The following is a 26,827-nucleotide window of genomic DNA, read 5'->3' on the forward strand; positions in this document are numbered from 1 at the left end:
CAACTTATTTTTTCAAATATGCTTTTTATTACATAAAATGTAAGCATTTAGTAATTGATACAAAATATGCATTTATTAACGAACAATGAAAGCTTCAAAATTATATTCTTGAGCTATTCACTCCATTATAATCATCTAAACTCATACACATTTCTGCATACAAGCTTTAATATTCGAATACCTAAAATTTAATGAAATGTTTTTCTTCCCGAAACAATTCTTTCACAACAAAAAATTAAACTCAGAAATATACGTGTTTATTTAAATAGTTCAATACATTTACACCGTTTAAAAACTCGAAAGATCGCTGCTCGTAGAATAGTTCATCTAACATTAGGAGAAAAAAAATACACAGTTTTAAAACAGAAGTGTAAGACGATGTCACGTTGGTGTATCAGTGTCCAATTTAGTCGGAGTCCCATAACGTTTATATGCTTCTTTGTAGAATGCAGCTTCCATCTCAGTTACAAGGTGATCAAAAAAAATATTTGCCAACTGAAATCAATAAAAAAATATTGTATATTTATATTCAGATAAATGTTAGTCTTAGGCCGATATTTCACTTAATTTAAAAGGTGTCATTCAGAATTAGCTTTAAGAATAAGTTCTTAAAAGATCAAGAAGTTGTACGACTTTATATTACTTCGACACTAAAAAGACCTTAATAATTAAAATTAAGCATATATCATTAATTTTGTAATGACGCCCTACGAAGAACCAGAACCTCTGCCATCACGACTCCCATTCAACAATTCTTGTATTCCACCCGGGGCTCCTCCCCCTGTTCATTCGGTGCACTTCCTCACTATCACCATCCATCAGATATAGAAAGCTTCCTTTCTTCAAATAGTAATCTAACTTCTCAGAATGTTCTTATTTTAAACCCATCTTTTACTTAAAATACCCTTAAGTTCTTTACTTCCTATCTGACTGAATTAAGCTCATCCACTCTCTTCAGTAACGTTTCAGAGATATAGGTTCCAATTAGTCATAGAATTGGTATTGTAGATCTGATCTTGCAATTGCGAAACTCAATCACAGATTACAGATTGGCTATCTATATTTTTATCCTTTTTGTTTAGTTATTTACTTGTTTTATGACAACAGTCAAACATTATATGGATATTCATTTCTTTCATGTTCAGATATTAAAAATATTTATAGCCTCCACTCAGTTGTCAGCCATGTTTGGCGGGTGCTCGAGTAGTTTAATCAGGGGATTAAGAAACTAACTACGATAAAAAAATCTTACACAAAACCGGAGCTATTTAACTGCATTTTTTCTTAACATCTAGAGAATTTTTGAAATAATTTCCTAGTAAATGTTATAAAAAGGTCTCTAAAATGTACACCTACCTGTGAATGAAGAAGTGATTTAAATTCAAATGAAACATAGAAATGAACGCTACAAGAATTTGGAAAACGCTTTGCATCCCTCAGAGGAGGCTTTGTGAATCTCCAAGTAGTTGTTAGATGGTGAAACAATCTGCCATCCGTACAATCAGCTTTCACTAGATACGGTTTCACTAGCGTCACTTTTGACACATAACTCTCTACTACTGGTGGAAATCCAACCTGTAAATGTTAAAAAGTTCTATAATGCCTAAAATTGTGGCTCCCGTCAGTATTACGAGATTTGTTCATTGAAAGTACACTTACAGTATGTGTTACAAAATGTGTGATTATGTGATGATGAGCTGGAATTTTGTATGGGTTTGATACATTCAAGTAGTTTCACAATTTTACTACCTCTGCAGGTCTCAAGTGTGAGTGTTCTAAGAACAATATTGTGTTGATCGAGTATCACACAGGGGTATCCGAAAGGGTACCCAATGCCCTGAAGAAGTGGATAGCTCACACTAATTCAAGTTATTGCTTCCACTTCTCCGTATATTATTAAACCATGTTTAGTTTTAAAATGTATATAAAAATGTGCATTCACAATTTTTTTGGCGCAATCAAAAAGCTCTTCTACTACTCCTTAGCATTCAACGTGAGCGTAATAAATTTATTTATTTTTTCCAAACAAATAACGCTTACAAACCACTTTCATTGCTATCCGAAGTATCTATACATCTCATTTCTATTGACGGTAATAGAAAAAGTAAAGTTAGAAAAAGTTAATAACATAAAAACCATTTTTTATTTAATTTCAGAACGCACTTCACTCAGTAAGGGAATTGTAGAGCATTCCACGTAAAAGTATATAGGAATAAAGCGTATGTATTTATATTCCGCTTAGATAGTTTCTCTAAGGCTGAAACCTTTCTGATTAAAAGTTTTTTTTATCCACTTCCGTACTAAATTAGCAATTTGAAAATAAGTAAAACCTAATATTCATCATGAAGAGGTAATTCTAAAAGAAATGTTTCTTACTACAGTGATTATTTATAACGGTATATTTAACGTTATAAATATTTACTAATTAAGAAGTTAAGTACACAATGACATACATTTTATTATAATTATGTACATTAAAAAAAAGTATATCCTCACTTCCAATTCACCTAATAATTCTTTCTCAGTCCTTGAATGTACTACAGATTTCCGACAAAAAGGGAGAAATTTTGCATAGTTTTCTACGTCTGATACTACTTCAAACATCTGGTCAATTGTAAATCTGCAACGAATTTCAAATAGAAACAAAATGTTCAATTTATTTTACAACTTATTATTATAATACAATTATCTTAAAACTTAATCGTAATCTTGAGAGGGAAGATTAACATAAGATTGGTTGTAATCTCTAAAAACATTTCTGGTGAAATATAAATTGTTGAAACATGCAGGAGAAATTTTAGTATGTACCAGATCTGCAAAGGCTTAGTTATAACTAGTTAAGTTAAAGAGAATCTATTGGGCAATCATATATTTTAGGTAAGATTAGTTTGGTAAATCCCGCCATTCTTAGTTTCTACAGAACTACCGGAGCATTATTTAGCCACACCTACAACCTTAAAAGTTCTTCTCACTGGATCACTTTTTTTAAAATTAAAGATAGCGAGTTTTTCTTTATACTAACAAGTTGGACTTCGTGTAATCAACTGGGCCGACCTGAGAAGTGATGACTACTTTCAGGAATAAGAGTAATGGGAACGGGATGATGAAGTCCCCAAAGATGAAGTACCACAAATAGTGGAGTTTTCAGGTATAATAGCTCTTATGTTCTGTCCCTTTTTAACATAGAACAATATTCTGGAATTCGCTATATCTTAATATAAATTTTATAACTGAATATTTGCAAAATATAAGGCTAAAAAGTGGTCACTTGAATCCATAAAGTTGCCATATTACTTACCGATAAATGAATTATCGTTTTACCAATTGAAATAATGTGATGCCAAAAAAGGTAGGCTATAACTTAAACACTGAAGTTATTATAAACATTTTTGGAATATTTTTATAATATTCCATTTTAACTAACACAATATGTCTATTTACCCAGCAATTTTGTGATCAGAATATTCCTTTTTCCAGCTAGTTAAATTACGTTGATTAAAAATATTACAATATATACTCCTTGATAACCACGGCTTAAGGGAGATTATCATCTTGGGCCCCTGTCATTTATAACAAAAAAATACGGTTCAAAACTAAATTCTTTTAAGAAATAAATTTAACTTAAAAAATATAAAAGCAAAATAAAGAATTACTTCAGCTTACCGTGGATAAAACTACACACACCCCCTCCTATTGATAAAATTACTATTCTTTGGCAAAATACTTGCACAAATAATCCGATCACAGAGTGATGACTTCATTTTGCACACCGCGACATTCCTGCATTTATTATCTTAATTTTAAATAATCATGATCGGGGCTAAAAGAGATAATGCAAACTATTTCTTTAACATAACACTACTTTGATTTGATTCAGTATTACCTTCCTTAGAAGTACGATAACAACCAAACTGTAAATGTCTTTCTCAAATTGTATTATTTATCGCATAACGTTCATCACTAATTTTCTTTCTATCTTAATTCACTTGATGAAAAAAAAAAAAATATTTGATCATATCCTGCTCATTTTGGCTTAAGATTAAAAGTAGAACCTACCTCTTAGAGGGTGTGAAAATTTAATTACTCACAAATATGTACGAGTGAAAGAAGATAGTTAACACAATTCAAAAATTAAACCTTTTTTATTAAAAAAAAACCTTTTTTAGAATGTCATTTCCTTCATTTTTCTAAATCTTAAACCAGTAATATTATAATCTTTAATTTAAGTTTAGCAATTTATATTATTAAGCTTATAGAATGTAAAATTCTATTTAGAAAAGTAATGCAAGTTATGAATTAAAACATGTGTTGCTATAGATCATGGCAACCGTGATGATTCTGATGCAAACTACACTGTAGTTTGGTAGTCAATGGGCGCTTGGAGTAATTGCCGTTGTAATTTGTTAGGTGAAAAATGGCGAACATACCGAAGACTCATGAAGGTAAGTAATAAACTAATTCTTATTAACAGTGAATGCTACATAGAAATCATATTTCATTAATAATTAAACAAAAATATTGCTCGTGTTTTTCTCACGATATTTTAGAAATTTCCATGTTATCATGTACATTATTCTTGATTACTTACAAAATTGTTTTATCTTAGTTATTTATTATTATATTATATTCATTGCTTTCATGTTAGTTTCTTTATTTACAAATCAATTATTTTATATGCTTCATACTTTATTAACTTTGTTCATCGATTTCTTGTTAGTGTGTTGTTATTGTAGTTAGACGTTATATACTAAACGTCTATATTTTCAATTTAAATTCAAAATCTTAATGTATTTTTTTAGACATTGAAGCACAAATACGTGAAATCCAGTCTCGCAAAAGAAATGTAACGACAGAAGAAGGGGGTGATAAATCTGGGGTAGGTTTAGGCGAGAGTGGATTTTTTGATCGTGATATTTATGGTGGAGGAAAATTCGAGGGCTATGTAACATCTATTGCTGCAAATGATGAAGTTGATGTAAGTATTTACTCTTATTTCTGTTTATTTAATTTACTAGACATTATTTTTTTTTTTTAGAAATTATGGTACTACTATTAATGTTTTACTAATTTCAGGATGACGAATACGAACCAGTTTCATTTAGTAATCAAAATAAAAGACCTGGTTATACGGCACCGGCAGCCTTGCTTAATGATGTGGCTCAGGTATGTTTGTTTATTTTTTTCATTAAATATTATTCATTTAATCATGTGCGCTTGATCTTCGCTAACTAAACAACCCATTCGGAATCAAGGCCGATCTTTTGCAAATTTGAAATCGTTTGCGAGTTAGACGTTTTGAGGAGGTTTTTGATGTCCAAAAATGTGTGTCTACCCGATTTTGAGTTTGCAGCGTTCCACAGTAAGAAATTTTTAGTAGTTTGTGTCACTTTTTCTTTTAGTTTTTTTGGGAAAAACCGTTATTTAAGAAAAGAGATTTTTTATGGCCCTTTAGTGCCCATAGAGCCCTCTATAGCAAATTGTTAAGAAGGTAGCTAAAAGTCAAATTTCTTTACAATTCAAAAGCTCCCCTAAGAGGTTTTTTTTTTTTTTTTTTTTTTGTGCAAAGAGAGAATTTGATCGCTAAGCCCTAAAGAAACAAATATTAACATCTAAACGTTATCAAGATATAATTTATTTTTTTCTTTGTCAGAGTGAAAAAGATTACGATCCATTTGCTGAGAGAAGAAGACCAACTGTGGCTGAAAAAGAGGATGAATACCGTCAAAAAAGGAGACGGATGATAATTTCACCGGAAAGAGTAGATCCTTTTGCTGAAGGTGGGTCATTACTTGTAGAACTTATTATTTTTCATTTACCATAAATATTATCAATGATATATATACCTTTCATATTCTTATATGTTAAATTTTTCAAGTACGGGCTTAGAAATAAATATACTAGAGTTTTATTTTTATATGACTTTATTTCTAAGCCTATGCTGGTGTTTTATTTGGGGTATGTTTTGCTTGAAAGTTTGTTTGAATCGGTGTGTGAAAGTTCGATTGTCTTGCCCAGAAATAATGTAAAAATATTTCACCCTGTTGATAATTATTACTTGGCAGTTATTTATTTGTTGAATTACTTTAAAATTTAAAATCAATGTAACAAGATACCGCTGCCCTTTTATTCATTAGAAATACTAACTTTGCTTAATCTTCAGAATATTTTCTCTTTTTTTTTTCGTAGTTTAAACCAGAATTCAAGCATAAATCAACACAGATATTTATCTTAGAAATTTCTTTATCCACTAATGAAAATAGAATTTTTCATGTCTAAATTATGATAAATGGGTTTTGATTGACTAGCTCTTTCTTTTAAAAGGAAATAAGTAGTGATTGATTGTTCAGATCATCCAAAATTCCATTAAAATTACCGTTTCCTGAGGAAAAGTTTCAAACCACGGGTAGTTTTATTAATTAGAAACACAAACTAAAAAAAAGAATTATTAACTACCGAAAACTAGATTGTGAATTTGTGAAAAACTAAAAAACGAAAACTTTTTGTTTATTCCACTTGAGACGCCTTATAGCGCGCATGCGGGATAGCTTTTACAATCCGCACTATTTCTCCCATCATGATCGTGATTCTGGTATTCTAGCTATCCTTTTAGTGTGTTGTTTACCTTATAGTATTTTTTAACAATAATTATGCAGTCAGTTATAAAAGAATGAATCTCATTTAATTTTTTTTAAATTTTCTTTTACTTTATATTTTTTTGTGAAATCGTGTGATCAAACCGGGGTTTCCAGTATTTTTTTTTTAAACACTGTGTGTTCGATTGTTGGCCATCTTTCGAAATACGATTCTTCTTGAATTCGTTCGCCTTGGATTATAGTCTGCTCTTCCGTTGAAGATGTATCGAAGGAATGCTTCTTTTCTTAAATGTGAGCATGCTCAATTTAAACATTTTTTTTTTCATATGATTTCAAGTGTAAAATTTTGTTCAATTGCTGTGTTAATGTTATTTAAATTTAGGTGAGTAGAGAGCAACTGCGGTTTTTATAAAGGATATTCTATTCTTTTATATTAAAGAAAAGATTAAGTAAAGACAACAAGTAGTATTAGTAAGGAAATGAGCTAGCTGATAATTATCTCATAGTGCGTGATCGTTTCGATAGTTTCTGATTGTCCTTATTTCGAATTAATAAATTGAGCATTACTTTGTAGAAACAGTACTTGTTACTAATGTACGATATTTCTGAAAAAATCGGTTATATCTGTTCATAATAGAAGTGAGAATCAGAGAATTGTCAATTGGTCACCGCCATCTGGATTGCCCTAAGTTGATACACATTTCAACACGAATAGCTTTGGCAAGTTTCTAAACGATGTTGAGCCTAGTGCTGGAGTCTTAATCATGTAGAAGAACCTTTTATTTATTGCCTAAATATTTCAATAGGTTGAAGATTATAATAGAGAAAGGATGTAACAGAAGGGAAAACCTTTAATTAAGATCTAACCTGATCTTCCTTTTGTACCCCTTACAGATATCTCTTGCATCACCATTTATAATTTTTTAGCAGAACGTTAATTTAATACCACTTTCTCGTCAATTTCAATTATTGCATTGGCTAAATTTATTTAAAAGTGTAAAGAATCAAGATAATGTTGCTACGTGCTAAGTTTAAAGCATTTCAATACCGAGATCAAAAAATAATATCTCACCATAATAATATATATTGCTACCATAATATTTAATGGAAGACAGAATGGTTTGACTACTCTCAACAAGCGGTTTTTTTCTGCACAACCCCATTTAGTTTTTTTTTTGTTTTTATTTTTAAATAAAGGGCAAGCGGATCTTGAATTTTTAATTTCATCATTTTATTTTTCTTTTAAATAAATTAGGGGGTGTATAGTTTATTTTTTCAAATCTTCTTTCATTTACTAATCAGCGGTTTTTTTCTTTCTTTCTTTGTGAGGATGTCCTAGTTGGAAGCTTGTGCTGAAGAAATTAATTCGCATCATTATGACCGTACAGCTGTATATGATTTTTCGTTCTTCTCTTCTGGATCGGCCAACAAATTCTCTATTTATTAAAAAAACAAAAAAAAAATCTAGTTTGATGAGTACTTTTTTATTTAAGTACTTTTTATAAAAAAAATAATTAATAGTAAATATAATAAATGTTTAAAGTGAAAAATAGGAACACTGATTTCATTCCTGATTTAGTGTTTTAAGGAAGGAATCAGAAGAATTTGGTATCCAAAAAAAAATAAAAATAAAAAAAAACAAAAATCAAAAACAAATTAAAAATCTGTGCCATGGACTCAAATTCTCTAATGAGTTTCTCTATTACATTTCAGTTCACGAATTGGGAGTTTGGAGATTTACAAATGTCAAAATGGTAAAACTATTAGTACCAAAATATGGGATTTTTACATCTCTTTTATTTTTTTTTTTACATCAAAAAAAAAAATCAAAAATAGTTACGAATGAGTGTGAAGTGTGTTTGTTGGCAAAAAATCTATTAATCGCCCCAAGACTATTTGCAGGTTTTTTTCGAAAAATAATGCTGGCGTTTGGCTAAAAATGTGGTTGAAGAATTTTGAGCAGTACCGGCGAAACGTACGTATTTATATTAGAATAATTCCAATACATTATGCTTATCTTCAAGGAAAAATAAAAGTTTTGGTAGCTTATTTTTCAAAATCAATTAATAATACAGATAAATTATGAGATTCTGAATTAAAGTTTATTAGAGTTGTAAACTATTATATACAATTTTTCGGAGGGCTTAAATACTATAAACTAATCTGAAATCCACCTTCATTAAACACTGTCAGTTTATTTTCAACACTATCAAAATTCAATTTAAAATATATCGTCCTAAAAAGTAATGAACTGCTATGAAGAGACGGCATCGAAATCCCGACATCAAAGTCATTGAGCAACTGCCAGAATGTTTTATGAAGATTTCTTTTCTTCTCAAGGTTTCATCTTCCATGAAAATTCTTCTGTTTTGTTCCTTTTTTTTAAACTTGATCAACAAGAAAATCATTTCTTAAATATTTACTTCTTACATAATTCAAAAATTCTAAGATACTTTACAAAGCATTATATCTCTGCCACAAAGCACTATTCGTGGTTTAGCTAACTTTTACTTCTACATATGATTACAAAACTTTATTGTGCATATATTAAATATATATGCATTTATTATAATGTATTAAATATATTTCTAGTTTCATATCTTAAATTTGAATAAGCATAATGTATTGGCTAAGTCCTCAATATGAAATGCCCAGTTTTTATTTTATTAATTAATTTATTTTTATTATGTCTATTTTTATTATTAATTAAATTAAAATAAAACCCCTTTGCAAAAACCACACTATTTTATATTTAAAATATAAATGCATGAAAGTGCGTTTGATACATTTGAGGACTTGAAAATAGGAAAAGAAATTATTTATAGCCTAAGATAATATAATTTTATTCATTTATTTTTTTTAAGTCATAAATATTTTCCATTATTATAATCTTATTTTGTTTTTTTTTGTTTTTTTTTACTTGGCGCGTTGTAGGTGGTAAGACACCGGATATTGGATCTCGTACGTACACAGAAATTATGAAGGAACAAATGTTAAGAGGAGAAGAGAATGAGGTAATATTTTTTTTTTTAAATAAAACTTTAAGAAGTGAGACATTTAGTTCGTTTACATTATAGTATGAGCACAGACGTTGATAGAGAATATAAGCAAGTTGATTAAGCTAGAGCATTGACTAGAACTCAAGTTTTGAGTTCGTGATGAATTTTGAAAGCCTTGTAGCGTCAAATCTACCATTTATTAGAGTGTCTCGTTAGAGTTGATGGTAGATTTGCTCAGCCAGGGCCGAATGACTCGTAAAAGGTGGTATTACTGACTGCGAACAATTGGCTTAGAAAACATGTGAGCCTGTGGTTAGGTCGATATTGGTCATTTGCAAGATTTGCGTGACCCAGGAAGAAGTGTTTCTTCCATGTTCACTGTTATTGCGAAAATGTGTCAGGATGAATTTACTCGTTCTTGGCATTGAGCTCGCGTATTTGTTCTGAGCCATTGGTTAACGCTGGCTAATCAGGGGGATGTTGCAATGGACCCTTGTGGATGGCGGTGACATGAATGAAATCATGAAATATGAATTTTCTGCTACCTTGTCAAAACAAACTCAGAACGAAAAGTGTGAAATATAATTCAATTGTGTGTGTGTTTTCCTATTGTCAAAAATGTTCTATTCCTTTTCTGGCATTCTGCTTACGAGGATTTGAAATTTACTCACTGTTCTGAAACTTTCAAAAACCAATTGTAGGACTCATGGTTATTTCCGCAATTTATAATTTTATCCATCTTAGATAGTATGTGTTTTTATTTTTTATCAATTTATATTTTTCAAGAGATTAGTTCAGGTATTTCATAATCTAAATAACCAATGAAAATCTGCTTAAATATAATGAAAAGAACCCAGCAAAAACTTTTCCAGAATGAACATAGCTAATATTGAGGCAAGTAGGAACCTGAAGTTCATTTATTCAGATCGCTTCTGAAGTAAATTGGCTTAAATGACTCTATCTCAAAAGGCTTTTATATTGATAATGACTGTTCTTTTTTTTAAAGTTTTTATTAAGTAATCACGAATTTCTTATTTTCAGATACGTAAAAAAATGACAGAAAAAGCTAAGGAGGGCACACTAAAAGTAACAAATGGGGAAGTTAAAGCTAAAAAACGGGGTCGCTGGGATCAGACTGTAGATACCGAAGTTATACCTAAGAAAAAAACTGCAGATGCTACATGGGAAAAAGATGATGTAACTAACTTTATTATTATTATTGTTGTTATTAATGTAAATTTAGATTGAGTTTAATTTGGAAAGAACATTTAGATTATTTAGAAACAAATTTAGAAAAAAAAGCATTTGCTTTTTTATTTCAGCAAGCCACACCTGCAACAGCTCGCTGGGACGAAACTCCTGGTCATCCTAAAGGTAGTGAGACACCAGGGGCTACACCTTCAGCTAGGATGTGGGATGCAACACCAGGTCACGCTACACCTGGTCATGCTACACCAGGTAGAGAAACACCAGCCACAGGCACATCCCGCAGAAATAGATGGGACGAAACACCTAAAACTGAAAGAGGTTTGTTTTTCTGTAGAGTCAAGGCACCTTTTTTTTTTTTTCAAGTGTGGATTAAATAGATATTTCAATGCATTTTTTTTCCTTAGAAACTCCTGGACACAGTGGTTGGGCTGAAACTCCTCGCACTGACCGTACTGGAGGAGCTGATCTTATTCAGGTAATAAATCTTTACTTAGTTTCAAATGTTATGCTTTTTAAATGAAACTTAAACTTAAATTTAAAGGTATTTTTCATTTTTTTAGGATACACCAACTCCAAGTGCGAGTAAGCGAAGGTCTCGTTGGGATGAGACTCCAAGTGCTACCCCTGCTGGTGGTATGACCCCTTCAACGCCAGCAGCCGTTGCTACACCTCTTATGGCTCCATCGGTTACTCCAACTGGACATAAAGCCATGGCTATGGCTACCCCTACTCCAGGTGAATTTACTTCTGTTTTTTTTTTTTTTTTGGTTTCCTCCTTCTTTTGAAGAGTTAATGTCATTATTTGTTTAAATAACTTACACTTTTCTACAGGTCATTTAATGACGATGACACCAGAACAGCTGCAAGCTTACCGATGGGAGCGAGAAATAGATGAAAGAAATAGACCGCTTTCTGATGAGGAATTGGAGACAATGTTTCCTCCAGGATATAAGATTCTCAATCCTCCAGCAGGTAAGTTGGGTTTGTTTAATTTTAAGTATTTTTAATGATGGATATTTAATGCGAAGTGTATTCTCATGAAATCAATAAGTGCTTCCATTTATGTCCATACTGTTTTGACATTAGTTCAATTAAAATCAATATTTCGATCGGGTTATATTTTCTGTACCGTTGCAGAACTATATAATTTTTTTTGGTTTTGAAAATGAACAAAACCACTTGAACTAGATGTCCGTATCAATAATTGATAAGTTGATCTCTAAGAGATTGGCTTCGGAGAAAGTTCTGAAGAATATTTTAGAATCGTGTGGCGAAATGTGTTACCAATTTTTTCTTGACAATTACTGCAAAGCCCTAAACTTCAATTTTAAATTGTACACAGTTTCTTTGCCAATTTTGTTTTATCTCATAATTATTCTTTTTTCTTTTCATTTTCACCATTAAAATTTTAAATCCAGTCCTAATTTTTACTTTTATTGTCACTTATTAATATTTTATTTTATTTTTTGAATAACACTCTGTAACTTGCAACGCATACAACTTGCTTGTAAAGTGTAAGCTTAAAAACAGGAAATAATTCTATTCTGTATTTTCTGTACCGATTTCTTCGGAAATATTCAGAACATGTTTTCAAATGAATTGTTCTTATCACTCAAATAATATAAACGAGGATTGAGTTTCTAAAATTGTGAGTTTGAAGAAAATAAAGTGTCCAAAAGAGCGAATTTACTGGATGATTTTCGTTTTAGTTTACGGCATTTTTTTTGTGTGTGTGTGTGTGTGTGTATGTGATAGTTTTCATACATACATTTATGTAAACATACATAAATTATCGATATTTTGTGAAATTACAATCGAGAAAATTAATTTAAGGGAGTTCTATTCCGAACATCCTAACTATGTGACTTCCTAACTAATCAGTTTTGCCTTAAAAATATTTGTTTACCATAAAAAGCGTTACATTTAAGTATTTAAGGAAATATTCGAGATTAAAATAAAAATTATAGAGTTAGAACCTTGAGAATTGAGCTAGAGTGAGCCTTAAGTGTTTCATACCAGATTATTTTAACTCATTCATTGGCATTCTATTTTAGGATATATACCTATAAGAACGCCAGCGAGAAAGTTGACCGCAACTCCAACACCAATTGCTGGAACTCCTCAGGGATTTTTCATTCAGCAAGAGGATAAAAGTGCTAAATATGTCGATAATCAGCCAAAAGGAAATCTCCCATTTCTCAAAGCAGAAGATGCTCAATATTTTGATAAGTTGCTGGTAAGTACTAATATAAAATTATCTTTTTTTTTGTATTAGTAGATTGAACTAAAAAGAGAAGTGTTCCTATTATGATTTGAAACTATTTTGTAAACACAACTTTCTTCTGTTTATTACCAATAAAGTTGGACGTAGATGAGGACTCTTTATCTCCTGAAGAACAAAAAGAAAGGAAGATAATGCGACTTCTGTTGAAAATCAAGAACGGTACACCACCCATGCGGAAGGCTGCTCTCAGGCAGATAACTGATAAAGCCAGAGAGTTTGGTGCTGGTCCACTTTTTAATCAAATATTGCCGTTGCTCATGTCTCCAACTTTAGAAGATCAGGAAAGACATTTATTGGTGAAAGTTATAGACAGAATTCTATATAAATTAGACGATCTTGTTCGACCATATGTCCATAAGGTAGGTCTTATTTAAAGAAGTAGGTGGACAAGTAAGTTATTTAAAAGAATTAATTTCATTGTAAGATTATTAATATATTTTGATTTATAGATTCTTGTGGTAATCGAACCGTTACTGATTGATGAAGACTATTATGCCCGTGTAGAAGGTCGTGAGATCATTTCCAACTTGGCGAAAGCGGCCGGTCTTGCCACAATGATATCCACCATGAGACCGGATATTGACAATATTGATGAATACGTACGTAACACTACAGCAAGAGCATTTGCCGTGGTAGCTTCTGCTTTGGGCATTCCATCTTTGTTACCATTCTTGAAGGCCGTGTGTAGGAGTAAAAAGTCTTGGCAAGCTAGACACACTGGTAAGTTTGGAAACTTGTAAGTTAATTTTCTATACTTATTACTTTTTTGCAATAGAACTTTCGTGAAAATGAATATTTCCCTTTATAATTTCCCTCGCACATTCCTTTTTCCTTGTACCTGTTATAGCCAAACTTCCCTAAGGGTAAAAGAAAAAAGAATTTTTACTTTTCTTACAGCAATAGGTAGTTCTATAGTCACTATCGAGTTTTTAGTCTGAAGACGTTAGTAGATAAGGGTGTACTAGTTGGGTGATCACAGGCGGATACGCTAGTAAAATGCGTCGCTAAGATTTCAGTTCTGAACTTTTTAGCATATCTTAATTTTGACTCCTTGCTGAGTATTCTTATTCAAAGAAGTTTTCCAAGATTGCAGAAAATAATTTTCTTCTTATCTGTCACAGGTATAAAAATAGTACAACAGATAGCCATATTGATGGGTTGTGCAATTTTACCACATTTGAAAAGTTTAGTAGAAATTATTGAACATGGCTTGGTAGATGAACAACAAAAAGTACGAACAATTACTGCTCTTGCAATGGCCGCACTTGCTGAAGCTGCCACACCATATGGTATTGAAAGTTTTGATTCTGTACTTAAACCTTTGTGGAAAGGTATCAGGACTCACAGAGGAAAAGTGAGTTGTTTTTTTTAATTTCTAAAATCTTTTGATAAATTTTGTTTCGTAAATGATACAAACTGGTTGTTAAAACTACATATTTTGGTAGATTATGAAAATGAAACATATAGATCCTTAAAGTATAAATATCTTAGATGCAGTAGAGGTTTTCTTTATTTCGAAAGAGTAGAAGGGTACTAAAAAATTGTATGTTCGTTTTGTTAAGTGTGGGTATGTCTGGAACGTCGAATTATCCGAAAATTAATTAATTAAATTAATTAATTTAAATTCATTAAAAATACTTTAATATCTAAAACAGTCCAAACTCGGCTTGTCTTATAAAAGATGAAGTGTATTTCTAAAGCGTATTTCTGTCAATAAGTGAGAATGACTATTTCACTTAGATTTATGCATATATACAGGGTGAAACAGTAAGTATTGTCCATAGGCCTACTGTGTGTAGTACATCTAAAGTGGAGTTCAATGACGTATTGGCCAACTTTATATTTTCCTCGGTTCTTAAGTGACCTCACTTTTTTTTTCTAAAATCATTACTTTTCTCCAATAAAAATTATTACTCAGAAAGTTTTTGTCCGAATTCGATTCTGATGACACGGTTAGAAAGACAATTTTTAGAAAATTTATCTGTATTTCTAACCCTGTCATCAGAATCGAATTCGGGCTAAAACTTTCTTGAGTAATAACATTTCTATTGGAAAAAAGTAATGATTTTACAAAAAAAAATTAAAATGACGTCACTTAAGAATAGAGGAAAATATGAAGTTGGCAAATACGTCATTGAACTCCACTTTAGATGTACTACACACAGTAGGCCTATGGTATGGACAATACTTACTGGTTCACCCTGTATACTTCTTGAAATTTATTCTTAAAGGCCTCCATTTAATAATTATTTTGTACCTTTATACTTAATTCAGTTAGAAACATATTTGTAGTTTCCAATTTGGGTTCATCTGTTTACATTTCTTTTCCCAAGAGGTTAATCTATATTTTTACTCGCAATTTCTTTTTTTTCTATTGTATAATTAATATCAATTTTCATTGATCAGGGTTTGGCTGCATTTTTGAAAGCTATTGGTTATCTTATTCCACTTATGGACGCCGAATATGCTAACTACTATACAAGGGAAGTAATGTTGATTCTGATAAGAGAGTTTCAGTCTCCTGATGAAGAAATGAAAAAAATTGTACTGAAGGTAAGAATTCTTAAATTATTCTAGAATCAATTCCTTTACTTATGGGTTTTAATACTTTGTTTTTTTTTTCTTGACTAAATAAAATGGATTTAAAAAATCAATAACATTTTCGGGCATCTATTGCTTATTCTGAAATTCTACTTCAGTTTCAAAATGGGTTAAACTTGGCACTTAAGGGGTTACTTTAGCCCAATGCCAGAAAAAGTATTTTATATTACATTTAAAATATAAAATAAGCTTGAAATTTTTCTCTTAAATGAAAAAGGGGGAAAACTTTATGGGAATTTGATACTTGCGGGTTTTGTTTTAGGGGCATCGCTGAGTATTTTATTAACATTGTTCAAAAACACCTGAGTTTAAGTACCAACTTTATGTAGGGCTACATAAAACGAATGGGTTAAATTAATCACAACCAGTTTTTACTAAAAACAATTATAGTTCAAAAAATAAAACTTTTTACATTTGAAAACCAGGTCCATTAAATTGGCATTAGTTGGCTTTTTTTTCTAACTGGCCAAAGTTTAAGAAAAATCTTACAAAAGTGGGCCAAAGTAACCCCGGTTACCGCAGCTTTTTCATTTTCATTAATTCTGCTTAGTTTCCAATGCTCATTCATCTTCAGGAATTTGTTTAATCCTAATCGTGTAAAAAAAAAATTATAAGCCTTCCTCGTTTAAAAGCTTCTTACAATGTATTATGAGCAAAAGGGATTCCCTAACTGTATCTCGATTTCTTTACTCAAATCTTAAAGGTAAAAGAAAAAATTATAAACCGGGCAGATCTAAAAAAAAGTAAAAAGCATGCTGTTCTTTGTAACTGATTTAAGAAAATCATAAGTCATTAATTAGCTTTGCGGATCTCTCCACTATTTTTAAATTAATTGGTGCGGATTGTAAATTAAAAAACAAAAAAAAACTTGAAAATTTAATGAATGTTTTCACTAAAACGTTATGAAGACCAAATTAACTTGTAACTCTGATCCACTCTTCATCATTTCGTACCTATCACAGACATAGTTGAGGAAACCTCAAGCACTCACAAAAACAAAACAAAATAAGGCTTGTATTGATTTTATTTTACTGTTTTAAAGTTTCATTTTTAAGATTTTACTTATTTACGCATTTGTTAAGGGGCGAGGAATTATTAATTCTAAGGTCGTAATTTTCTCGGATAGTTCAGGCTGCTCTACGAGCTATTAGTTCTTACCTACCAGGTCAACTCAAGGCTGGTTTGGGACTGTCAGGGTGCCCTGAAGGAAATTAGTGACCAAAATAAGGTCTTTCTGGTTTGGGTACCTGGTCATTTAGGATCTGTTTTGGGATTTTGAAGTGTGTGTGCGGACGGGTCTGGAGGGCGAGCTCTAAAGTCGGGGAGCCATAATAGATCCAAAGGGGTCGCAGTGGTGTTGGCCTTGAGGCCGCCCTAATTTAATCTATTCTATTCTACGCATTTGTTAAATTATTAGATCATCAAGCAATATTCATCAATCACCAGCATTTCCCATTACAAATGAAATAAATATAGATCTATGTTTTCGGCTTAAATTGGCGCACTCCCCCCATGTAAAATACAACAACTTTTCTAATTCTAAAAAATTAAAAATATACTAAATTACTAATTTACAAAAATATTAATCAAGTACTGTGCTTCAATAATTTTTATTTCATTATTGTTACAAAATGTTTTATGATTCATTAACATTTTGAATAACCCACATATGTTAAACCATGTAACCTACTCAGTCACCAAGTGTACTGCGAGAAGGTAATGTAAGTAAAGCCGAATTCTCTAAACAAAACTGATTATTGGACGAAAGTCCGAAACAGCTCAGGGATACAATAAACATGCGTGGCTATGATGGATAAAATATAAGATAAAAAATAAGTGTTGGATTTCGCCGAGATTTTAAAATATTCCTACCGATTCTAAGTAAGCTACAAAGAGTTTGATTTCTTTGAATAGATTGTCTTATTCATTACTTCCTCAACCAGTTCTTTGGATAGACTGGGTCATCATCAAATGATCTGTAATTTTTTTTAAAAAAAGATGGTGGGAACAATGACATTAAGCATTTATAGAAGACCTTAGAATATTAATTTAGAAAAAAATACTAATCATGTCCATACAAAACTAAAAATTTTGTTATATTTTCTTCCAAACTCGCTTAAACAGATTTTTTCTTTCTTTCTGTAGGTAGTAAAACAATGTTGCGGCACAGATGGTGTAGAAGCTCAATATATCAAAGATGAAATTTTGCCACATTTCTTTAAGCATTTCTGGAACCACCGGATGGCGCTCGACCGAAGGAATTATCGACAGGTAAGATGCTCTAGAAGGAAGTAAAATTCTATGATTTATTGCTAAACAACATTCTTATTTTGCTATTTTTATATTAATTATAATTTTTGTTTTCTAGTTGGTGGACACTACAGTTGAAATAGCGAATAAAGTTGGTGCTAGTGAGATCATTAATCGAGTTGTGGATGATTTGAAAGATGAAAATGAACAATATAGAAAGATGGTGATGGAAAGTATTGAAAAAACGATGGGTAATCTGGGTGCGGCTGATATTGACAGCAGATTGGAAGAACAATTGATTGACGGTATCCTGTATGCATTCCAAGAACAAACTACAGAGGTAAAGTATATATCAGTGAAATATTTCTGTTAAATCTAAAAATATTAGTGGAAGAGTCGACCCAAAAGATTCATTGCATGTCTTTAGTGTTATCTCCACATTATTAAAACCCTACCTTCTAAGATTTAAGTAACAAATGTTCAAGTAACAATTCGGGTATTCTGCGGTAATAAAATCTATGAAACAAGACAAACCTTCGCTGGGTTCGTCTGGAATCTAAAAGACTGATTGAAATTGCTTTTTTCTACCATATATCATCTAAGGACCAACTTACAGTCCTAAAATCGCTTTGATCACCTTTCTCCTACTTGACGGAAAGTTTTCTTTTTGTTCATCCTCCTGTCATACGAACTTCACCTAATTCTTCTAACCTCATTACATCTTGACTATCTTACTTCAAGTAATCGACAAATTTAACATCATTTTTTATTTGTAGGACGTAGTGATGTTGAATGGTTTCGGAACAATAGTCAATCAACTTGGGAAGAGAGTAAAACCATATCTTCCTCAGATTTGTGGTACTATATTGTGGCGGTTAAATAATAAATCCGCAAAAGTACGACAACAGGCTGCCGATCTGATCTCACGTATTGCCGTAGTAATGAAAACATGTCAAGAGGTTAGTGTTTCTTTTCTGAACTGTAAACCTGTTTCAATTATGCATTACAAATTCTTTTCTGAAAATTGTGGTTAAAAGTTTTTGTTTTACACATTGACATAGATTTAAATGTGCAGGAAAAACTAATGGGACATTTAGGCGTAGTACTGTACGAATATCTTGGCGAAGAATATCCAGAAGTTTTGGGAAGTATTTTGGGTGCACTAAAGGCCATAGTTAATGTTATAGGTATGACAAAGATGACACCACCCATTAAGGATCTTCTGCCGCGACTAACGCCGATATTGAAAAATCGGCATGAAAAGGTAAATATTCAATATAATTAAATATTTTGCGACAAGTAGATGATTAAATTAATGGTTTTCTATCTTTTTGCAAAAAAAAATAGGTACAAGAAAATTGTATAGATCTTGTAGGAAGAATTGCCGACAGAGGTCCGGAGTATGTTTCCGCTCGTGAATGGATGAGAATCTGTTTTGAACTGTTGGAATTACTGAAAGCGCACAAAAAAGCTATTAGAAGAGCTACTGTAAATACTTTCGGATATATTGCCAAAGCCATTGGGTAAGTTGGAATAAAAAGTAATTTATATCGTATTTTATAATAAAAGGGCTTATATCGTTATAATAATAATTTCCCTGGGGCTTGCTTGCCACTTGCTGATAATATCCGGGTCACGAGGCTTCTTAGGAAGTTCCAAGAAGAAAGGGGAGTTAGGGAATGGGATATCCCATTAACATTCCTTCCTTCCTAAAAGAGGGTATATCCTCTCCAGCAACACCTGACATAACGCAGGCTTTCTGGGAATGATCACACGCTAGACAGAGAAGGCTCCTCTGGTAGTGCTTCTGAGGCTGCTTTCTTGACTCAAGTCATTTCTGAATCATCCTTCTTTCGTCTCGGATTGTAGAATATAGCATGGATTAGAGTGTGCTAGAATTTGCCTGTAAGTTTGCTAAACCCTAATTTGGGTTGATATATACAATTAAGTTGCGCAAGTGTAGGAGAATATTGTATTGAGTGTTCATAGACTGGGATTAGTTTTGTACATGATTTAACTCTACTTTCATTTTTAATTTTTATATTACGTATAGGTTACCAATGGATACATAATTCGAAAAGACGTTCAATAAGGATTTACTGTTGATAAAGATTTTTCTCGAAACATTTTTGGTACTTGCAATTGTAGAGGAAATTGTTTGAAAGGTAATAATCCTTAAAACTATCGGCTTTCCGGTCTTCCTGAGACATCTTGAAGTCTGGGAACCAAAAGTTGGATAAGCTCTAGAATCCACTAAGGATTTCTTTAAATTTAAGGGATTCTTCTTCAGATTATCTGTGGAAAACATAGGAGGAAAAAGGTGCGTTCATATTAGTGAGTGGTTATTGACCCGGTTCTCATCCTGGTTCTTCCTAAAATTTTCTTAGAGAATTTGGTACGGAGACTGGTTTCATTATCTGGGGATGTTGTGGGTACATGGACTTCCCAGATATCCATGGGAGACACCATAGATCTGGACACTTATAAAAAAAAAAAAGAAGAAGTTTTACGCGAACTTTCAATTCTCTTTAAATAAAATTTGGACACCTCAGTCAGAAATTTCGATTTAATTTTATTCATTATCTATTTCATTAAATTAGGAATTTTAATAAATATTGCTAATAATTTTAGACTTTGAAATTTAATTGTAAATATAGTAATATATTTTACAGTTAATAAAAATCAAAAGTCGTTGTTTGCTTAAATTTCAGTCCACACGATGTACTGGCCACCTTGTTGAACAATCTAAAAGTGCAGGAAAGACAAAACAGAGTCTGCACAACAGTAGCTATTGCAATTGTGGCCGAAACATGTTCACCATTTACCGTCCTACCAGCCTTGATGAATGAATATCGTGTGCCTGAGTTAAATGTACAAAATGGTGTGCTCAAGTCTTTATCATTTCTATTTGAATATATAGGAGAAATGGGCAAAGATTATATCTATGCTGTTACACCGCTATTAGAGGATGCCCTTATGGATAGGTAAGTGATATTTCTGTCTATGTATTACATTCTATTTTCTCTCGTAACAAAAAAAATACAGCAGACCTGCAGATTTTTCAATTTTCCTCAGAAATACAAGTTCGTATAATCAAAACTTGAAAACGGAAAATCGTGATAAAGTTAAAATTTGCTATTTCGTTCAAGTGCCATCAAAACGTCCGTATACGTAACTAGGTTTTTGAAAAACTAGATCAGTAAGTAGTCTGAATAGATTTTTCACTTTTTTTTTAAAATGTTCTCAACAATTTTTACAATTTTCTTATTCACATGTGGTCTCATTTTATCAAAATTAAATGAGTTAATAGTTTTACATGCAGATTATAACTAGAAAATAAGTTTTAGATTGTTGATTATAAACTTATCTGCACGTATTACATTTATTTCTCTTAACTAATAAATCCAATTCTCATATCCTTTATTTGCCATGTGATTAAGCGTATGCTTAATGGTATCAAATTAGTATAGTATAATATATTAGAAGTTCGAAACATTTTTTTAGTTTTTCGCACTTTTCTCGTAAACCACTTTATAAGCTGGTTACTTTAAGTTATCGTAATAACATTCTAACTTTTAACTCGTACCTTTTACTAGGAAATTCATTTTATGACAGTTCAGAAGAGGGATTCGGGGTAATATTCCCTCTAAAAGTACTGAATGGTTTAGTATTATCATTTAATACGAGTATATTACTAAGAAATATGTAGCTAAAAAATCCAAATTTGGAGATAAGAGCTTCACCAACGGGAATCCCTTATAAGATTTCTTTTTAGTTTTTGTATTACAAATAATCAAAGCTTTCCGTTATGATTGAACTTCCCAAAAAGTAAATTTATTTTTAATTTAAATCTTTCTTCATTAGCATCTTTTATGTATTAATTTTAAAATTAAAATGTTTAAGCGCGAGGAGAATGAACATGTCAAATGCCCTTATAAAAAGTGTGTGAGCATTCACAACTGTTTTTGTTTTAATTAATTAATTTATTTATTTTGCAGAGATTTAGTCCATAGGCAGACTGCATGTGCAGCTATTAAACATATGGCGTTAGGCGTTTATGGTTTTGGGTGTGAAGATGCTTTAGTGCATCTATTAAATCATGTCTGGCCTAATATATTTGAAACATCGCCACATCTTGTACAAGCTTTCATGGATTCGGTGGAAGGTCTTAGAGTTGCTCTTGGACCTATTAAAATCTTACAGTATGCATTGCAGGTAAATAAACATAATTAAACTTTAATAAATACATAAAAATTATTTTATGTTAATAGGTTTGGGACATTAAGATAATAAGCTGAAGGTGAAACCTTCCAACGTTTCTAGTAGTCTGCACAACTACCAAAATACTCGGTTGCATCCTTATTTAGGGAAAAGGAATTTTTATCTAACCTCCTTTTTTTTTTATAAACTAAGCCTGAAGGCGCCCATGTGTCTTTCCAACGTTTCTCCAAACATTTCGTCTTCCAGTCCTTAATATCCCTATTATAAAATTGTTTCGTGACGGCAACTGCTATCTCCAAACCACAAAAAATAGTAAAGATGTTCCCGCAGTTGCTATCTCGTTCTGCGTTTTCTCATTTCATTCTGTTCCAGGCTCTCCCAGAAGCTTTCTAAAATTTCTCCCCTGAGGAAGGGATATTGAATCTTCTAAATCTCCCACACACACTGAATAGCTGGCCAGAGCTAGAGAGTACCCAGATTATCCAAACAGGTTCTCTCATCACCTAATCTCCCTGCTGTTCTCCTCCATAGACAGCACCAAATGAATTTACTAGCCTGGAAGATCGAGATCAAAACAAAAATACAAATTCCCTGGAACTACAGAACTTATTTTGTTTGAATTTAGTAGACTAGATCCCTCACGGTGAAAAGAGGCCCAGGTTATTTTTTAGAACCCGAAGATCAGTGGGCCTAATTTTCTTTGTCCGTCGGGATAATAGAAAAAGACTGGAATAACTGAATGACCGCTGTGGAAAATAACAACCCTCGGACGAGGATTAGTATTTTCACTCACATACCTACAAACTATATGACAAAGCTGAATATTTTGGATGCAGAAAAATAACTCAAATATAGCACCAGTGAAGTCGATTATACTCAATCATTTTTGATAGACTTTTCTGAGTATCCTTTCAGCTTAAAAACTAATGACGTAAAAGAGTATTTACTCTAATACCTACCTTTACAATTAACGTTCTGAGCGATAATTACTCACGCTATGCAAGAATTAACTTTACATTGTACTCTCTTATTTTTAGGGGCTGTTTCATCCGGCGAGAAAAGTAAGAGATGTATATTGGAAAATTTATAACTCGTTGTACATAGGGGGGCAGGATACATTAGTGGCTGGTTACCCAAGGATACATAATGATCCGAAAAATCAATATATAAGATATGAATTAGATTATATATTATAAATTATATATATATATATATATTAAAAAAGATTATTTAATTGGTTTCCTGTAATTTATTGTTTAAGACAATGTTTGTTTTGTAAAAAGTAATTCAAACAAAAATCTTTTCTGCAAGAATTTACTTTTTGTAGTAGATGTTGCTTCTTTTTTTTTAGATGATGTGAAATAAATAACCGATTATTTGACTTTTTTTTATAGCGGATCTTACATTATTCCCAATATTAATAGATGTAGAATAGATGAGAAATTCTAGACATGTCACGTTTTTTTCTTTAAAGAATAAATTTCAGTACACAATCTGCTTTGTTTAATGTCTAATTCTAGATTTATTTAAAAAAAAAAACAAAACGCGAGATTTATATATTTTGTGTTAGACATTTTTAATTTCCTATACAGAGTCTGACTGACAACTTTCCACGTTTTTCTCAGCCAATTAAGCGAATCATCAAAGAGAGATGAGTGCTATTAGCTTCATTTAGAAACTGCAAGGGTGGACTCTTATGATGTAGGCATAATTAGCACACAGGTTACAAGGATTCCAGGTGAAAAACATGTATCTGTGTTGGGTTCCCAAGTAGGTTTAGTGAGTAAAAAAAGTGACCTCTGTTACTTCCAAATTCCAAATTTTTATATCAACTAAAAATCCACTAATACCATGAAGGCATAAAATAGCACCGCCCTTTACTGTGCAAAGTTAAATGGAACCTAATTTTAATATTAAACGGATGGTGTAAACAAAAAATGGGCTAAAAAAAAATGTCAGAAAGAATAGAAATGTGCAAACTCAAAGCCCTTCAAAAAAAAAAATTAATTAACTATAACTCATGCACGCTGTTTAATGTCATACCGTACCAAACAGACGATCTCAGCAAACTTTACCAAAACACTACCATACAAAAAATTAAAAAGCGTCAATATTTCAGTATGTTATTTATAGTTATTTCTAGATTTTGTTTTCCAATTATTTATTAAGCAATCACATTGTATCAATATTTATACACTTCTATTAATTTTACAATATTTTCAACGATAAAAGAACTTGGTATAAATTAGTACTACTTTCTGCTTACATAAAGCGCCCCCCCCCTTACAAAAAATACAATTCTATAACGTTAGCTATATTACTAAAATAAACGTGACTTCAATACATTCTAGGTTCCATTAAATTTATTTCACTATTTTTCAAAAAATATTTCGCTGTTCATTATTATTTTAAATTTGCACAAATACACCATGTGATATGTTGTAACCACGTATGTAACCTCCTTCACACAGTCATCAAGTGTAGTGAAAGTCGGAAACCTATAAGTTTAAAACACCCTCCACAATCTATAGAACTTAACCAAATCGAACATTTGTGGGATGAAATCAGTCGCCAAATAAATAAAAGAGAAATAAGAAACCGTGAACAATTAAGAAACGCTATTTTAGAAGAATGGGATGAAATTGACTACTGCAAAATTACTACAAGTTTTTAAAATTTATAATACACGTACAATGTGTAAGAATAATTTATTATGTTCATAGTGTTTACAGACTTTTTTTGCATTCGTGTGTGGTGTTGTTTTGTTCGTTTCATTATGAAATTCCTGTTGAAAAAAAATAAAATATTTTATATAAAATAAAAAACTCTGGTTTGTCTGATATCGAATAGTATATTTCATTTGAACAAAAAAGAAGTTCCTACTAAGATAATAATAAAAGTAATAAAGTTTAGTTGGGTGTTCACAGACTTATTGGCCGAGTGTATAATGACCAAACTTAAATGTAACTCGGACACGCTGTTTAAACTCATTCTGTACCAATCACACTTGCAAAATTCACTAAAAAAGAATAGGAAAATATAAAATGAAATGCATGAATATTCCAGCATGTCGCTTGTTGTTTAGTGTTAAAAGTTTTTAATATTGTTCTATTTACGAATTATTTATTAATCAAAGAGAATAACATGCTTATCAATATTTAACTATGTAATAATTTCTTTTCATTTTGCAATATTTCCCTGTACAAATGAACTTATTTTAATTCAATGTTTTCTGCTTAAATAAAGCGCGCCCCTGATGTAAAATATTTTTTTTTTAAATTGTTTTCTTTACAAGCCTTAAATTCGTATTAGGATTCATTAATTTTATTTCGCATTTTTTTTAAAAAAATTTTTACAGTTTACTAACAATTTCAGATACCCAAATACCATATGATATCTGGTAAATAACCAAAAAGTAACCTCCTCACTCAGACACTAGTGGGAAGGCAGGAGGTGTTGAGGTAGTCATTATACTGTATACATTTTAACTTATTTGTCAACGTCTGATGATGGATTTACCTTGCTCTATGGTTTCCATTATTTTTGTCTTAAAGGTAGTTTAAATTTTTTTAATGAATTGAGTATACTGAAATATCTTGTACAAACTTCGTTAATGCCGTCTAGAAATTTAGATAAAAGTATTTTAAAGTACTAAAACTAAGAACAGTAAGTTTGATTATACTTTAATATCCTATTGAAATGAGTGTAGTGGTAGAAACTGCAGTAAGGAGCTTTCAATCTTTATCCAGTGCTCTCCAACACTTCTGTAGTTGCAGTAATGCTCAGCTTTCAACTGGAAATGATTACCTCTGTGGGCCCTTCTTTACATCCAGCAGCTCGCCGATAATAGATGGTTTTCATCTAGTCTTTTCTTAAGTATAAAAAGGAAATCTACTTACCACTCTACCTTTGTACTTCAGGTACTTTTATTCATTATTAAGTTCTAAGTATTACAACATAAATTAAAACCTTTTTTCTGATATAATAAATGTTTTAATTTCGTAAAATTTGATTGAAATATTGGTGGCTCATAAGAAATGTCCTACTTTTTTAGAAATTAATCGTGCTAAATTCGATCTAACTAGTTTTTAAAAATAAGTTTCCTAGTAAAATTACAATTTTATTGGAAAATGGTCACAATTAAAGCAAATAAAAATTTCATTTTTATTTTTTCTACCACTCGAAAGTAATATTGTATTTAGACAAAATTACCCAATTGAAAATTAACCTTGGTAGTTTTAATTTAGTTTAAAAAAGTGATCAATTTGATTGTAACATTCAACGTTAACGTATGTACATTCGTAGGCTGCAACATTTTCAGTACAATAAAACTATTATTTAGCCAAATTAAACCACTTTTTCTTGCAAGATTAATTTTGTTTAAATATTAAATTGCTTATATATACGGATATACTTAAACTAAATAAAAGTTATATTTTATAGACAAATAAGGTAACAGTTGAAATTATAAAACAAGGTTTAAATTCTTAAAAGCATTTATTTAAATTAAAAGTACATGTCAATATTGTAGCTTTATTAAAATACATTCATTTATATTGATTATAAGATGTATTGTGGTACTGGGTTCGCTTCTCGATCCAGGGCCTTAGATTTTTTTTAATGGTTAATACGATAAATTTCTTGTAAAGTATGTTTGCTAGTTGCCTCCT

General features: G+C 31.3%; 2 protein-coding genes across 3 annotated transcripts; one reads left to right on the forward strand and one right to left on the reverse strand.

Annotated features, from left to right (window-relative positions):
* Positions 1-357: 357 nt before the first annotated feature.
* On the reverse strand, positions 358-3,679 carry LOC141447480 (coenzyme Q-binding protein COQ10 homolog A, mitochondrial). The gene is made up of 5 exons (XM_074115087.1): positions 3,664-3,679; positions 3,442-3,560; positions 2,497-2,620; positions 1,357-1,575; positions 358-495 (listed from the first exon to the last, which is right to left on the reverse strand). Exons 2-5 carry the CDS (start codon positions 3,549-3,551, stop codon positions 382-384), a joined length of 567 nt encoding a protein of 188 aa, XP_073971188.1. The 5' UTR covers positions 3,552-3,560; positions 3,664-3,679; the 3' UTR covers positions 358-381.
* Positions 3,680-4,317: 638 nt separating this feature from the next.
* Sf3b1 (splicing factor 3b subunit 1) lies at positions 4,318-23,538 on the forward strand. 2 transcript variants are annotated; one of them, XM_074115047.1, is made up of 23 exons: positions 4,318-4,442; positions 4,800-4,975; positions 5,074-5,163; positions 5,651-5,777; positions 9,528-9,607; positions 10,634-10,789; positions 10,915-11,119; positions 11,206-11,276; positions 11,362-11,536; positions 11,633-11,773; positions 12,856-13,037; positions 13,163-13,444; positions 13,535-13,805; positions 14,207-14,439; positions 15,492-15,638; positions 17,832-17,957; positions 18,055-18,276; positions 18,713-18,895; positions 19,012-19,200; positions 19,284-19,459; positions 20,648-20,920; positions 21,935-22,151; positions 23,195-23,538. In XM_074115047.1, exons 1-23 carry the CDS (start codon positions 4,415-4,417, stop codon positions 23,351-23,353), a joined length of 3,909 nt encoding a protein of 1,302 aa, XP_073971148.1. In that variant the 5' UTR covers positions 4,318-4,414; the 3' UTR covers positions 23,354-23,538. The 2 variants fall into 2 exon arrangements, with proteins under 2 accessions (XP_073971148.1, XP_073971149.1); XM_074115048.1 differs by lacking the exons at positions 4,318-4,442; positions 4,800-4,975; positions 5,074-5,163; positions 5,651-5,777 and adding an exon at positions 8,307-8,568.
* Positions 23,539-26,827: the final 3,289 nt, after the last annotated feature.

Source organism: Rhodnius prolixus, unplaced genomic scaffold, assembly GCF_049639745.1.
Source record: "Rhodnius prolixus isolate KJV_2025 unplaced genomic scaffold, Rpr scaffold_7, whole genome shotgun sequence".
In the NCBI taxonomy this organism is placed as follows: domain Eukaryota; kingdom Metazoa; phylum Arthropoda; class Insecta; order Hemiptera; family Reduviidae; genus Rhodnius; species Rhodnius prolixus.

Coding starts and splice junctions, on each gene's coding strand:
- LOC141447480 (XM_074115087.1), bottom strand. CDS start 3,551: ATGATAATCTCCCTTAAGCCGTGGTTATCAAGGAGTATATATTGTAAT. Junction 2,621..3,441: donor TCTGATCACAAAATTGCTGG/GTAAATAGACAT, acceptor AATTCGTTGCAG/ATTTACAATTGACCAGATGT. Junction 496..1,356: donor AATCACTTCTTCATTCACAG/GTAGGTGTACAT, acceptor TATTGATTTCAG/TTGGCAAATATTTTTTTTGA.
- Sf3b1 (XM_074115047.1), top strand. CDS start 4,415: ATGGCGAACATACCGAAGACTCATGAAG. Junction 18,896..19,011: donor TAATGAAAACATGTCAAGAG/GTTAGTGTTTCT, acceptor TTAAATGTGCAG/GAAAAACTAATGGGACATTT. Junction 22,152..23,194: donor TCTTACAGTATGCATTGCAG/GTAAATAAACAT, acceptor TCTTATTTTTAG/GGGCTGTTTCATCCGGCGAG.